Below are 16316 nucleotides of genomic sequence, written 5' to 3'. Positions count from 1 at the left end.
TTGGCACAGTTATGTTGAGTTGATGGTATGAGTTGTCAAAGGTATGGGTTGACCTGTTCCCTTCCATGCCTACCTGTACATGTACATCTGCCAATCATGTACTCCAACAATTTGAAATAAAATCTATGCTGCTATGGAAAAACTGAAATTGTAGACGGAAAACTTGTTTAGAAAACTTAAGATTTCAAGAGCCGAATACGGAACCCTTCCCCTTCCCGGTTTACTTGCCTTACATCCAAAAATCCGCACATGCAAAACACGATCAAGCTGCTGCAACCTTTCACACTTTGTTGTAAAGGCTCAAGTGGTGACCCCGTGACACCATGCACGCCACACATACGCACTCCATGACTGATTGTAAAAATGGGACAAGCTCCTTCACAAAATTCCCCACGAATGCATTATAGCGAAAATAAACCCTCATGCCTGGACAAACTTACCTACTTGCCCGAAAGCTGTTTTATCTTGAATTTTCGTTGATATGCGTACAACAGAACAACTAACGAAGAAATACTGAACCCGAGGCCGAGGGCACCCGTCCGCCGTTCGGCTCTGCGGTGGTCACGTTGTTTTGATGTACTCGATAAACATTTGACAGATGCGATACTTTCGTACTCTGTAACTGGTCCCCGTACCAAACGGAAATACAACATATTGGGAATTGGGACCAGTACCCTACTGTATGATATGAGATACCAACAAGGCTGTGTCCAAATCGTATGACTATGGCTTCAATTTTGCCTTGCTTTGCGCTGAGCTGAACAGCCGTAGTCATAAAAATGATGTGCACGGTCATACATGATTGTATCGCGTAAATTGTCCCTAGGAATGCTGGGACGATTCGCCGGAAGTTAATTGATTGGATTATTCTGATTGGACGCGAAACGAGGCACCTGTCACAAATTTCATTTTCTTAGCAGATCCCCAATGAAAAAGCTATGATGCATGGAAGCGTTGGAATGTTGACTCAATGTTACGCAACCCGTATTTTTTTCTTATAGCATTAATTATTTCGTAGGGTTTTGTTGTGTAATATCAGCCCCCCGCGTTCAATTTTGGCGCATAAATCCCTTAGAATTATTTGGCAGGACACGCGTCTGATCACCACAAAGGCTGGTTCATACTTTGCTCAAAAGCGGACATGAAATTGTGACGTCAGATCAAGTATTGGTGCGGCAAAAGCGCAAATGTTGAACGCAGTTCAACTCGAACGAAACTCGCAGCAAAGGTTTTGCAAGTCAAATTCCGCGCTTCGCTTTCCGGCGCCTGATGGGTGAAGCGACCTGAAGGGTGTGCACTTTATTTATTTCCTTTTGTTGTATGATATGATTTGATTGAATTAATTTTTGAAGGATTTCACTGAGTTAAATAACTATAACAGATATCAGTAGGTGATCCACTGATAATATTCAGATAACTCAATATTATGCAGACTCCATAAAGACTAATGAAAGCCATGTTTGATTCAATATTTCGTTCTTTATTCAGATCATCTTCCTGAAGATGTTCTGAATAAAGAACGAAATATTGAATCAAACATGGCTTTCATTAGTCTTTATGGAGTCTGCATAATATTGAGTTATAACAGATATGACATATAACAACGACAGATCTACAGAGAGCGGCCCAGCTCTCCCATACTTTTTGTGGGCTGGTACTTGTTTTAATACCGGTACGGTATCAGAAGTAAAGACATGAAGATTTTGACTAGTTTAAACATGTATAAAACGAGTTTTCTTTCACCCTACAGCCCCCCCCCCCGATTGCCGCAATGTTAAGTGCCACAGGTAAAGTCACAGGTGTTTTTTCGTAGGTTTCTGGGATACACTGCTTAACTTATACTACTCGGAGAAAGTTTAGCATGATAAGACGGTTGATACGATGCTCGAAGTATACAGAGAAAAAAATCCACCCCTGTCCGTTGCCTGGAATCGGGGGCAGAACATTCGACCCGCTCCCAACATTCACTTAACTTATTGGATTGTCTTTGCATTTTATTTGGATTTTCTAACAAAAAACGAACAAGACAATAATTAGATGCTGTCATAATAACTATAAAATCAGCAGAGATATGGGCAGACGGGAAACCGTCCTTCTATCACCAACTCAGGATCCATGCAAGCGCTGTACCGCTCAACCTTCTCCAAAAACCAGTTGGTCCAATCCCAAATTGTCATGATTATCTTCGATCAAGGTGTTAGTCAATGGCCGTGTGTAAACGTGTACATGTATATAGTACAGTCAGGGTACGTTCAATTTCAGTATACCTAACAGTAGCAATGCTTTTAAATCTGACGATTAAAAAGGCACTAGGCTCATTATCAACGAAGCCCCCGACGTTTCCAAGTTCGAAGACCATAGCTCTAAATTGGCTCTCGAAGATGAACACTGCGCCCTCTTTCGTTACGGGGACTTAGGGAGTCTTGAATGATACCTTATGAACAAACTGGCTTTTTCCTACAATTCCTGCAGCAACTGAATTTGCGTCTGCGTTTCTGGTCGAATGATAAAAGCTTGAAAGGGACAACTGAAACCATCATTCAATTTCAAAGTAGTCGGCATTTTAACTTGTGCGTCGGTTGCCTTGGCACCCTGCTGAACGATGCGCACAGGAATTAAATCAAGCATGTCATTCGGTCACCCACTTCACAAAAGTGTAATATCTCTCCGCTTTTTCAGAACAAATATTCATTTTTGAATTAACAGATTTATCAAATTACTAAGAAAGATGTTTTGAACAATGTATTATTTCTGATGAAAACTTATTTTGACCTCAGTATTACAGTTTTACGGGGTAATAGTAAATTTGACAAGCACTATGTTTTTCAGCGAAAAGTAAAAGGGTGAATTGTTTGACACCATCTACTTGGCCGAAATTGTTTACTTTGTAGTCAGGTTTCTCTCAATTGGAATTTGTATTGAGCGCTTAGAGGGCAGGGTATAAGACAGTGTGTACACTTAAATTGGACATTCCGCGCTACGGGGTCGAATCTTCTAAGTTCTACCGGTAAAAATGAGCTCGGACATTGAAAGCCACATTTTAAGAAAATATGAAATCAAAAGAAGACTTGGTAAAGGGGTGAGTAGTGCTTGCGGAAGAGAATCCTCCCATGTTACCTGTAGATTAATATGCCGTCAAAAATGAAATAGTTTGTAAAATCTTGCCCAATATGAGTGTGTCGGAAATACACGGATTTACATGCCGTTATAGCGTAATTTCCTCAAGAACTGATAAGCTCACATCGAAGGTCTGCCGACATTTAACTTTCAAAGTTTTAATAATCAAGCCGTGTCACTGCAATTAGATAATGGGAATAATTTCAGAATACCCTGTGTTAAGTGAAAATACAAAAGTGTGCACTCTTGTCTATCTCCATCACTACACTAGTCCATGATCTCAGACATGTCAGACTAGCTTGGGAACAGTGTCAGTCATGACACAGTTGTTAGCCTCGGCATTGGCATTATTCAGTGAACATGGAGAATGCTCATCACAGACTGACAGATTGGCATTCATGTTAATGACAAATGCAACTTGCCATTTGCAAATGAAGTGCACTGCGAAATTACAAAAATTACAACAGTTTTTAACACTTTTCCAGCCATCCAAATTGGCATCATCATCAGATCATGGTCGAGTTTATACTTAGAATTATTTACACGAGACGTTGTGTGCTGTAATTTCTCAGCGTCACTACACATCAGGTTTTCCTCAGCCTAAAAGCACAATGTTGCAACAACCAGTCATAATGCTGTGCAGCATCAACAAACATCAACAAGGGTCAACACACACAAGTAGCGTCAACAAACATGATGGCAAAGTGTCAACAACTTGAAAATACCCTCTGAAGATTTATATGTGGTTTTATCATATTTTAGAGACTCTAAAACCTGCTACTGTGTAAGAGAGGCATCAAATTCACTTCCAGATTTTCTCAAAAAAACGAACGGTTTTTGCAGTGTTTGGAGGCCACCATCTTTCTTTACTCTGTCATGGTGGCCAGTTGGGCTGCATGAGCAAGTCCGACTTTGTCTCTCAAATTTCAACACTCAAATTTTAATATCATTTCAGATAGATATGATACATTAAAGACCAACTCCAACAATGTTAACATTTTCATATTGAATCGAATTCACAAGAGCCAAGTCTAACAAAAGTGGCACTTATCAATATCTCCCTTGCAATACACATTTTTGTGTAAATGAAACACAGTTTTTGTACCCATTTTTCCTGGGAGTCCAGTCCGGTATTGTAAAATTGAATGTGTTGTCACAACTCATTAGCATCTAATGAATGTTGATTTTTGAGATGTACTACCGTGGAGAGGAAATACCACAGTGCGTGCACTTTAGGCATGCAAAGCAGGCGTAGCTGCGGACAACAACATGAACTTGAAGAATGCTGTCATTCTTCAGAAACTGAAAGAATTTCAATCCCAGTTTGTTCGCCGAATTTCTAGTACATCTACCAATGACACACGATTTTGGTATTATTGTAAATCATGAAGAAAGGAGCACAACCTCTCAACAGAAAAGCGATAATGCAGCACAGAAGACATGGCACACAGATTGATCCCCACTACGCAGTGCAAGCACATGTAACTCCATGTTCATTTGTAGCGGAACCAGTCGTTCCATGGATACCAGTTTCGATGTTTTCTTTGGTATTACATCATGCAAATTTCGTGTCTCAACAGGGCGCCCAGCGGTCAGGTTGTGGAAATTGTTCATAAAACTAAAAGACATCGTTCAAAAGTTCTGGCAAAGTTTCAAAATTTGATCATGCAGAGTTTTATATCAAGGAAATGTTGCACGCACGTTGTCCTCTGTGAATGACAACTCTTCTTAATTAAAGTATAAATTTCTGTTATAGAATTTCATGAACATGATGAAGTGTCCTTCACGTATCAGCTATCACTCAAAAAGGCCAGGAGTACAGATTGAATTGTTCATTTCTTCTCTTGACAGGCATACGGAATTGTATGGAAGGCCATTGATAGAAGGACTGGCGACATTGTGGCCCTCAAGAAGATCTTTGATGCATTCAGGAACCAGACAGACGCTCAGCGGACATTCAGAGAAATTATGTTCCTGCAGGTATTGTTGGAAACTGTGAAACTCAGTTAAAGATGATTGTAAGAGGTTGGTCACAGTCGTAGCAGAAAGTGCAGAAGGGGAACTGTATTTGCATGTTTAGAGAAAAACAAATCCTGTTAGCCAACAGAAACATTCTCGGAACTAGTGGTAACAAAAAAGCTTGACTATTGAGATATTTCCCAACCGAGCAATTGGTGAGTTACATGAATGCGCACTGGCAATAATGTAAAGGCGTCTTGATATGAGTGTGAGTGTTTATCGAGTATTAAATGTACACGCTGGGGTGACAGAGTACAGACTCACGACTCATTTGGTACCCCAGAAAAAAATCAATGGAAGAAATATCCAAAAATCTTACAAAACCTTTGCAATTGACCTTTCCCAACTGAAGATGAAGCAGTTGTCTCAAACAAAACTGGAAATTTTGAACCATATTGTCTGAAAAATTCAGTAAGGTTTTTACAAGTTTTGAGCATCAGTGAATATTAATCTGTTTCAAGTTTCTGACTTATGCAACTTGTGACTCCACTGTAGTTAGTTTTTAATATGTTAAATTCCATAAATGTTACAATTTTTTAATGTAAAGAATGCATTTTATTCCTTTATCATGTTTTTAAAAGGAATTTGGTGATCACAGAAACATCATTAAGTTGCTGAATGTTATGAAGGCTGATAACGACAAAGACATTTACCTGGTTTTTGAATACATGGGTAAGCACCAAACCCCTCCTCCGTCTGTGATCAGAAAAACTCTTCTGGCGTTGACTAGTAGAAATGGACAGAAGTCTAACCCTGCCGTGTTTGCTAAAGATTGCAATTGTTTTATTCCGTTTCCTTTGATGACCTGTTTCTTGTTCATTTATAAACCTCCAATTCAGTGCAGTTGAAAGCACACTCTAAGGTCCTTTTGTAAGATTGTTGGAAGATATTTAAGATTGCAGCTGTTGCATATGTTTTGTATTCATATCGTTAAAAAAATTTCTGTATTATTTTACACGTTCAAATGTGAATCATACATGTAGATACCGACCTACATGCGGTCATAAAGAACGGCAATATACTTAAGGACATCCACCAGAGATACATCATGTATCAACTGATCAATGCTACCATGTATCTACATTCCGGCAATGTCATTCACAGAGACCACAAGGTAGGCTTGCAAAAAAGACGCCCCCTCAAAGTCCCCCGGTATGCAACTTCTCCTGGGATCAGCTGATTTCCATGTTTTTCATCCACACTCATGCTATTGGAAATTGAAAAACACGGTACAAAGTCTCGTAAAGAGTGGAATTTCCTCGTTTTTGTCCAAATCCAAGTTGCATGCCTGCTCCCCCCCCAAAAAAATGACAAAATATCTACATGTACATTACACGAGAAAATCACTCTGATGCTGCATCTGTTGAAAATACATTGATTAGGTAATCCAAAGCACTTCCATCTTTCATAACCTGCTTGGAGGTTCTGTTGGATTTTGTAGAATTGAGGAAGGTAGAGCCCAGCCGCTGTTATTTTACATGGGGCTTGGTGCCCTGTAAATGCTAAGAACCTACTCTTGGCTTCTCGGTCAGTGGAGGATTTTGATAGTTTAAGAAATGCTCAGGTTTAGAGGTGAAATTTTCATTCTTTTCCTCACTTCTGTAGTGCATTTTACTGTGACAATTTTTTTTTAAACCACTCTGCAGCCTTCCAACATTCTCCTGGACAGCGAGTGTTTCGTCAAGGTGGCCGATTTTGGCCTGGCGAGGTCCATCACACAGTTAGACACAACACAGAGCGAAAGCGATCCAGCGCTGACAGAATACGTGGCGACGAGGTGGTACAGAGCACCAGAGATCCTACTCGCGTCAAAGAGGTAGAGACTAGACTAGAAGCATTGTGGGATATTAAGGTCACATGATCCAAGGCATCATTTGCCTTGTCTTCATTTGGCTTGCATCTAGCCCCTTCAGCTTCACCTTTTCCAAAACTAGAAATCTCGGTTCAGGTTAGAATCAAATCTAAATATTGCTGGTCAAAGAGACTAATTTGTCTTTAAAATCTGCTTATACAAGCGGAAATTGCTAAAATCTGCTTATAAAAGCGTAAATTGGTAAAATGAGTTCATTATTAGGCATGCTGTCTTAAATATGATAATTGACTATGTTAAATTTGTTCCAAAGCTGCCGTTTTCTCTGACAAACTATACTTGCTACATGATGGGAAGGACCGTTGGAAAATGTTTCATCACAGAGCTGCCAAGTCTTTCATATCTTGTTGCTCAAGCTTGGTAGTCAGTGTTGACCACGATTCACCGGGAGGTTTTTAAAAGATTTTGTAGGATTCAGGAAGGTTGAGCCCAGCCACTGTTTCCTTTAAATGGGGCTGGATGTCCCTTCCAGCTGAAGTGTAAGGAATTTGTCACTGGTTTCCTGCAACTTGAAGGGTTTTGTAGGATTAAGGAAGGTAGAGCCCAGCCACTGTTACCTTATGTAGGGCTTGATGCCCATTGAAAGTGACAGTATGAAGAATGTGCCATTGGTTGCCTACACAGGAGGAATTTGCAGGATTCAGGAATGGTCCTTGAAAGAATGGTTAGAGACATAGTTTAGGCTTGTTTTTCTGGGTTTTTTTATCACAGATATACAAAAGGAGTTGATATGTGGAGTGTTGGTTGTATCTTGGGTGAGTTACTTCGGGGAAAGCCCCTCTTCCCAGGAACGTCCACATTAAATCAGATCGAGCGAATCATGAACGTCATTGACCCTCCCTCCAAGGCTGACAAGGATGCCATCGACTCTGAATATGTCTCCTCAATTCTCGACAAAGCATCCGTCAGGTACGCGTAATCTGTTTGTTCAATCATCCTTCTCATCCTTGCAAGTTGCAAGAATGTGGAGTCAAAGTGGTCAGTTTTCATTAAAAATGCGACATCCCTTGCCAACACTAGGCACCTCTTGGCCAGAAAACTGAATCATTTAGTTCACCCACTGGCTCTTACTGACGAAATCCAAGTTGATTCTAAGACGCCAAACCTGGACGATTAGGGTCTTAGTTATAGACTGAGAAATCATTCAAAATAAGGATACCGTGACAATATCCGTCCATACCTTACTGTGCTGTTAGAGTTTTTGTTGCGAATGGTTTTTACCATCATTTGTAGAGGAGGTAGTTTTTGGAGATTATGATTGGCTCAGCAAGCAGGGGTAATAATGAGACAGTTGCAAACCACTGATCCCAAATTTCAAAGTCTCTTTCAAATTTGTCCACTTAAAGACATAGGCAATCATTTGAAGACGTCCTACCAAAGGCCCCACCTGATGCCATCGACCTGCTGCGGAGACTACTCCAGTTCAACCCTGAGAAGAGGCTAACAGCTGCTGAGGCACTCAAACACCCATATGTATCAAGGCAGGTGGCTTTCTGTCCACCCTCCCCCCCATCTCAGCATTTGCCCATGTTGGATCAGTAACTTATCTGTCAACCACTGGCCAATTTTCCCTGGTGATCTGTACACAATATATCTCTTGGGTACCAGGCAGAATCAACCAATGGTTGGCTAGGTGTCACCAATCAAAATCAGCCAATCAAAACCCTTCTACTTTTTTGTGGTTTCTCTTTTAAAACCAAGTTTTTTTTCTGGGTGACCGAAAAGAGTAAATTTGAGCCAACAAAATTTAACAAGACCAGTACCAATAAATTCTCAAGAAACTGTGGTAAAAGTAATCTAGTCCTGTCAAACTCAACACGGTTTTTACAGGAGATGACACTAGCTAGTGATGCAAAGAACTCTTTGGAGACTGGTGCAATGTTTTCACTGATTTGCATAGGTTTCACAATGTAGCTGAAGAGAAGGTCCTAGACTACGATGTCATCCCTCCATTGGATGACGATGTACAGTTATCAGTTGGCGAGTACAGGAGGAAACTGTATGAGGTCAGTCTAGTCACCTGATCGGAATTCAGCTAGAGATTTTTGGAGACATCATCTTTAGTACATTCTAGTCATCTGATCAGAATTCAGCTAGAGATTTGTGGAGACATCATCTTTAGTAGGCTTACGATCGCTAAAACGAATACCTGTATGTGGCCTTAAAGCTTATGTTGCTATAGATACACAAAAACTCAATTGTTGGTTTCTTAGGATCTTTCCAGACTTTGGAGTATTTGAACCCCAAATTGTGGATTTTTAGAGGTTTGAGAACCCATAGCTTTTTATGAGAGAAGTCACCCCTTGTTGACCATAGCATTATATGCTCTAGTGTACTGTGTTGAATGGTAATCTATGACTTTTTGTGGAACTGTGTGCAATGTGTTTGGTTTGATTATATTTGTAAAATGAGTTCTTATCTTTTTTGCTAATTTCTATCCTTTTTTATTCTTTTGTACTGTATTTTTGGCATTTTAATGTCTTACATTATATAAGCTGGCGTCCATGGGAGATCAGTGAGCAGGCTTACTAAATGGATTACCCAGGGTAAAAAAATAAATGAATAAATAAAATAAATACTATTGAACTCCCTGAAAAGCCACGGTATTCTTATTGTGTTTATTTGATAACCACTTTGCTAGATGTTTCCTGTCTTTCTCTTCATGTCCAAATCTCACCCCTTTCATCACGTTTGACATGACCCTATCTGTCCATTTGTTAGATGATAAAGGAGAAGAAAGCCAGACATAGAGAACGCCTACGCGCCGACGAGAAAGCCAAGGAAACTCCGCCCCCTGCAGAGCCTGCCCCCGTTGCTGCGCTACCGCCCCAAACCAACCACGTAGCCAGTAAGCAGAAAATAGTAGTGGGTGCCAGTGGAGCCGCGCCTCAGCCTGCGTACACAGGTAGGTGTGCTGAGCACCATTGATGACGTTGTCGTGATTTAGAATCTAGAGTAGATGGAATGCTTTATTTGTCATGCTCGTGAAGTGTTCTTCTTTGGAGTTTGTTATAATTTCTCTGCATGTATGGCACAGCTTACCAAAGCACTGTGGCCAAATTCATGGACCTGCCAAGCACAGAAGCTTGCCAGCCATGGAAAATTTACAATGATCACAATTTTCAACTGCACGCTAGCTAAGTCCAATGCAATATGGGCAATTTGCAATACAGTGTGCCACCAAGAGGTTGCCCCAACAGGTCTTTTTCCAAGTTTATCGTCGACAGAAGCCTTTGGTGATTTGCCAAGAATCGCATAGAAGTGTATGTCAGTAGACAACTTGTGGAAATAGATTGGGACATTACGTGCAATAGAAAGAAGAAAGGATCACTGAAACCGCTCCTAAAACCATATTCAGGAAACTTTTTCACAGACAAACATCAGAAAAAATTTCAAATTCCCCAAGTGCAGTCGGCGAATAGAATTTAGTGATATGGCCTTTCCATGGCAATTCAATGTATATTGGTTGCCATGGTGGACTGCATTGTGAATCACCCATTATTGTAACCGTTTCTTTTGGTTTTTTGGGGGTGGTGCCTGCTGTTCGGTGCTCTGGTCCTATTTCCCACCTACTTATTTTCTTTTGGTGATGCCTCTTTCCCCTTATTTGCTCTCTCTCTGCTCTGCTGTATGTGCTGTGGCTTGTGTGATGGTATCTGCACTCTTGTGTTGCTCTGTGCTGTACCCGTTGCCTGTGTGTCTGTCACCTCCCCTTACCCCAGTGGGCCGGTCGACTCGGCCTCCCCTCGCCCAGGGGAGTAGATCGGCTGCCCTTCTGTCCAACAAGCAGCCTTTGCAGCCGAATGGTAACGCGCACTATCACTCAGGTAATGAGCTTTTCAGAGTCGATTGTTGATGGTTAAATTTCAGAGTAAGTCATTTGTCAGTTAAGACTGAGTAAAGCCTGCTGCCCACCATTGTGATGTTACAGGGAGGGAAATTTCCCAGATTTCAGGAGAAATGTATTCAGGATACATAGATTTTTTTTTTTTTGGCATAGCATTTGCCCAAATTGTACGAGCAGTTTTCTTGAATTTTGCAAGAAGGTGATTGCAAGATTTGTGGAAGTAGAGGTTCAGAGGGAAGGCTTTTCCTTGTGTTGTTACTCAGGCCGGAATGCATTGGACTGACATGGAATTGGGGGGGGAGTGTCTGGTGTTAAATTGAAAGGACTCGGCACGGCTCCTAGCTGTGTACATGTGTCATGCACTGATGCTGTCTGCATTTTCTGAATGTTTCTCAGGAACCATTTTGTGTTTGTGGCACGTGGTTCATCAGTTGTCATTTCAATTGATCAGAATGACTCAAAAGGTTTGTTGATCCCAGATCTTTCAGTTGACGAAGGCCAGAAAAATCTGAGGAAAGTTTCATGGCATTGTCACCAATCACACTGTGTCATTGTTCAGAGTGTTGTGTGAACTGCTCGCTTTATTTGTAATCGTTGCAGGGGTAGCCTTTGGAAGGCAAGCCAAGGATCAAGCCCCAGTCGGCAGCCCGGCCAAGGCACCGGCCCAGGCTGGCCAGAGGTTCCTCACCAGGCAACGTAGTCTAGAAAACATCAATGCCGTAAGTCAGATCAAGGAAATCTTCAATATTCAATTGCTTAACGCTGTCCCTATTCACTTTGAATGCCCCCCATTAAAGGCAGAGTGAGGACTATTGTACAGAGCCACTGTCCTTTGACAGTGGCTCTATACCGAACCACGTGGCAGTGTGGTCAGATTCATCTGTAATTCAAACTTCGTCACTAAGAACACTGTAATAACACAACTATCTGCTTATAACAAGGAAATTTTTAGACTCCTGTCCTTTTATTCTCATTTTTTCATTCCTGATAATACGAGGTTCCTGTGGTAATAAGTTAATGTGCCAAGTCCAAAGGACCTCCTTTTAATTAAGTTTGACTGGAGTTTCTAGACTCCAGACTGAACATTCCAATTCAAGAAAGAACTCAGGTAAGTTGAGGAGAAAAGTTCAAAACCTGAGCTCGCTTTCCTCTTGCATGCAGACTGGCAGCGGAAGTGAGAACCAGGCACAGGTCTACCGTTCCCCTAGTCGCAGTTCTCGCCACAGTGCAGGCCACCATCGCACAAGGTCATTCTCTGCTGGGTTACGCAATGCCCAGATCACTAGGGACATTGACAGGAATCCACTGGGTCTGACAGTCACAAGCTCAAGAGTTGTAAGTTAATGTCAGTGTTGTGAAGTCAATCACAAGCCAGTCACAAGTACTCATAAATCAGTCCCAAGTCTTGACCAAGTCAATCATGAGCCAATCATAAGTCAACCCCAAGCCAATTATAAACCAATCCAAAGTCAATCTCAAGCCAACTACAAGCAGGCAAAAGTTAATCACAAGTCAACCTCAAGTCCATCTTACGTCAATCACAGACTTATCATAAGTTAATCACAAGTCTGTTCCAGGTCAGTCCCAAGCCATTTACAAGTCACCCCCAAGTTAATAACAAGTCAGTCTTGAGCCAATCCCTTGTCAATCTCAAGCCAATCACAAGTCTGTCATAAGTTGTTGCAATACTTACAAACTTTTATACCTGTGTATTTTGATCATTAGGTTCCAGGTCACAGACCTGTCTCGGCCAAGGAGGACCGCCCCAAACCTTCGTATGGCCGGAAGCAATATGGCACTAAGAACGCCCCCTCTGCAGGCGCACCAAAGTCCACACTTGGCAGCTATTCCCAAGCTCATGGAACAATCACGGCCAGCGGCCTGGCAAAGATCCAAACCATGAAATGGTAACAGGTGTGCGGCGAGGACAGAACCATGTTCTCTGCATTCCCCTGATGATAAAGAGTTCTGAGTTAAATCCATGCTTTCTCTTTCATCCGAAACCGCTGTTTTACTTGACTTGTCTCCAGTGTTGTTATGCCAAATGTCAAACGAACAGTGACAAAAGCCCTCCTTTGTCATTGTTCTGTCTGTTTCTAGTGGCCGGTCTTGTGCAAGAGATCACAACTAGACTTGTGGTGGACCACACCACCTGATCGTTCAGCCATTTGCTACCTCCTTGCAACAAAAACAAAATAAGCAGCACCCGAGCGCGGCGTTGAATTGAATAAAAAGCAGCATTGTCAGTTGCAGTACATGTAGTTCAAAAGTTTTGCCAAGCCACTGTTGAAGTTAGCCCATGAATAAAAAACCCTGACGAAAACCTTGTTACTCAGTATGCAAAATTAACACTTTTAGAGTTGAAACTATTGTGCCTTGTCTAGTTTTTCAAACCATATTTATGCTTTTGAAGATGACAGTAATTTTAAAGGCCTGAATGTGTATTTATGTGGTTTTTGGACATTTTGATCTATTTTATCAAGTTAATGTTAATCTACATTGTAAACTTCCTGTGATCCTTGTACCTGCTTAATCCCGCTGCAGTTATTTTGGCTCCCTGCTTCAAAATTTCTCCAAATTTTAGCCGTTGAAATTGAAGAAATTGAAACTCAAGACCTCAGACTCCATATTGTTCCCTGAACCTGTTTCGAAACTTGACTGTTAAATGAGATGGTACCGGACTATTTTTTAGTACTTGTATTTTTTTCCTAAATCAGGCTTTAAATCAAAAAATTGAAATTATTCATCAGATCACATTCTGATTGGTCTTGGAATTTCATATTTATTGTTTTCATTCCTACTCTCAAATGAAGAGTTTGCCTCGCTTTCAATTCAATATGGCCAATTCACGAATCAAGCTTATAATGTGATACCTGTTCAAGTTTTCAGCATTTTACCATTCCAATGTTTTTACTGCAATTGTGTTGCAATTAATAATCAAGATGTATACCTTTTTTGTCTATTTCTGAGGATGTGGGTCCGTTGTGTCTACGTTTAACTTAACAAGAAAGCCTTAATAACATACATCCTAAAACTGTTGCTCGGGGTTTTTTAAATATTTTTTTGCAATAAACAGTAAATATCTGCATTGTATTCTGTATTAACTCACCTCTCTCTCCGACACAGAAATGTTAAGTTTGCCTTTTAAGTGCCACTGTCAAATTTACTACATCTAGTACAGCCAGAAATTTTAACAGGATTTTTGCCCGGAAATGAGCTGTTTTTGTTTATTGTAACGGTTTGAACATTTATATCTGGGTTGTATACCCTACAGTCGAAGTCCAATTGTAGAATTCCAACTCTAGGGACTTTTTTGATATGATCCAAGTAGACAAAACCGTCAAATGCAAAGGATGAGAGTTACATTGGGAAGTACGGCTTAGAGTATGTTGTAAGAGCCAGAGTGATTTCCAGACCGATGATGCTCTTTTTACATTTTTGTCAGGTTAGCTCTCATTAAGGAATGGATTGGAAATTGTGGTTTGCATGTAGAATCTAAAATTTCTCAAAACCAAGCTCCGGTGCTAGCTCGCAGGATGCCACTTTATTTAACATTATTCAACAGGACTGCAGATTTTTTTCATTCGTATCTTCACCATTTAGTATGCTGTTATTGTTGTTACTTTGTGATTTTTTATGTGTCGAGTGTCAGTTAAGTTAGCTCAAATGCACCCTGATACTTCAAAATCCATCGCGAGAGCATGTCAGATTTTGTAGGATTGAGGATGGTAGAAACTAACCACTGTTTACTTACAGAGGGTTTGATGCCTTGTTAAAGTACAGAGAAAGTGCTATTGAAATTTTTTTCAATTGTTCATGAAGACAGCTGGCCACAGCTAGAAATTGAAGGCAGTTTGGAATTCCTAGAGATAGGTTGGCTTGATTTGCCTGTATTTAGTGTTACAGTATTCAATGCGTTGGCAAAACATCACATTCCAAGCGTTAACAAAGATCGCATTGCGTTGCATAGCCGCGCAAGATGGAGAACTCGACTAAAAGGTGTTATCATCTTGGCGCCATTCGAGTATGAACGTTAATGCATAGGCGCAGGCATACCAAGTGTGCGTGCCTGTCGCGGGCGGCGCCTGCGCCTGTTGCATTAACGTATTGTGTTCCTACCCAATTGGCGCCCTTGCGATAACAACATTTTACGCGTATTCAAGGTTAAGTTCTCCATCTTTAGCCACTTCGGCGCTATACGATCTTTCTTGTGAACACTAAAGATTGTGTACAAACTGTGTAGATACCTGTGTACGTTTAAAGTATGTGAAGATTCGCTGGAGATTTGTCAGTTTTGTAAACAGAGGGAACCGAGTCGAGTAAAGAAATAAGTTATTGTTGTCAATGAAATGGATTTAAGATTGTTCATTTGTTCCTGAAGTCGAATGGGGAAAAGGCCGACGTTTGGTAAAACTCCGAAGTTCCAGGATTTCAGGAATGTGTGCGCATGCGCAAGTGGCTTCAAGCGCGAAACTGCCCGATGAGTGTTTTGAAGCGTGGCCACAACAGCCGGCGTCGTGCAACCGTCGAATCAAATTATGTCCGTTAAGTGTTGGTTCTAATTCTAAAGTTTATTCAAATAAAGTGGCGTAAACGTCAGTCCAGCACACACACCCTCCAGCAGATGACGCGAACAACCTACTTTCGCCCAAATTGTTCGTCCAAGAAGAAATGGACTTTATTGTAACAGGCGAGGCCTGAATGGTGCCCTGTTCTATGGCTTACTGCATTTCAGAACTGTGCGTGTGACTGATTGGGACCAACGAAATTAGCAGCCCGACATCTTGCACTCGTCATTCAGGTAGGTCACTCGGTAATCCTTTCTCGAAACAGTGTAGTTGCCAGTGTGCCCACCATTTAACGTGGTGACCACTGGAACACGTGCACCTAATTTTTTTTTCTTATTTTAGAGTACAGATCAGTACAGCAGTATTGTTTTCAGATATTTTGCGCGGAATGCATTCAGCGAGCTGGCCCAAACTTAGTTTCGGCAAACAGCCCCCTCTTTTGGCAGTTGGAGGGAAAGGAAGTTTGCCTTGTTTCATGTATTCACTTACATGTACATGTACATTGTTAATTTAAGTTTGCCTGGTAGCGAATAGTGTCCAGGACTTACCACTCATAAGTCTTAGTTCATAGTTTTCATATAAAGACTACACACGATTTTTAGTGGCTGGCCAAACTGTCCGAATTTTGGCTATGGTTGGTTGATTTGCCCCAACGTAGTGTAGACTGCTGTGCACTTTAGCCTTAATGTAGCGTATAGCCACGAGGCAGACTCACCAATTGTGGATTTTTTTAACCTGGGCTGAAATTGGACTGAGTACTGACAGATGTGCTGTCTTGTAATATGCAGCAATGCATGCGAGATCAGTATAGTGCAGTAGCATAGAAAAATAATGCGTAATCAAGAAATAAAGTATGATAGATGCATCTACCATGTATAGCCAATGCCAGTGATGG

At 41.1% G+C, this 16316-nt stretch overlaps 1 protein-coding gene across 2 annotated transcripts; it reads left to right on the top strand.

The window, feature by feature from the left end:
• The first annotated feature begins 2939 nt into the window (after positions 1-2939).
• LOC110978720 (extracellular signal-regulated kinase 2-like) lies at positions 2940-15203 on the top strand. Of its 2 annotated transcripts, XM_022233937.2 has the most exons (13): positions 2940-3079; positions 4969-5097; positions 5718-5808; positions 6120-6250; positions 6783-6952; positions 7718-7915; positions 8353-8487; positions 8907-9012; positions 9728-9911; positions 10729-10833; positions 11454-11572; positions 12015-12188; positions 12579-15203. In XM_022233937.2, exons 1-13 carry the CDS (start codon positions 3014-3016, stop codon positions 12762-12764), a joined length of 1794 nt encoding a protein of 597 aa, XP_022089629.1. In that variant the 5' UTR covers positions 2940-3013; the 3' UTR covers positions 12765-15203. The 2 variants fall into 2 exon arrangements, with proteins under 2 accessions (XP_022089629.1, XP_022089630.1); XM_022233938.2 differs by lacking the exon at positions 10729-10833.
• Positions 15204-16316: the final 1113 nt, after the last annotated feature.

Source organism: Acanthaster planci, linkage group LG18, assembly GCF_054643075.1.
Source record: "Acanthaster planci isolate LZ-2023a linkage group LG18, COTS_SCS, whole genome shotgun sequence".
NCBI lineage: Eukaryota > Metazoa > Echinodermata > Asteroidea > Valvatida > Acanthasteridae > Acanthaster > Acanthaster planci.
The sequence above is the reverse complement of the archived record's forward strand: the minus strand, read 5'-3'. Positions and strand labels throughout refer to the sequence as shown.

Bases quoted from the DNA above. Each gene is read 5' to 3' on its own strand.
- LOC110978720 (XM_022233937.2), top strand. From the start codon at position 3,014: ATGAGCTCGGACATTGAAAGCCACATTTTAAGAAAATATGAAATCAAA. The intron at 6,953-7,717 runs GTAGAGACTAGA...TTTTTATCACAG, and splicing joins ATCCTACTCGCGTCAAAGAG to ATATACAAAAGGAGTTGATA. The intron at 12,189-12,578 runs GTAAGTTAATGT...TTTGATCATTAG, and splicing joins CAGTCACAAGCTCAAGAGTT to GTTCCAGGTCACAGACCTGT.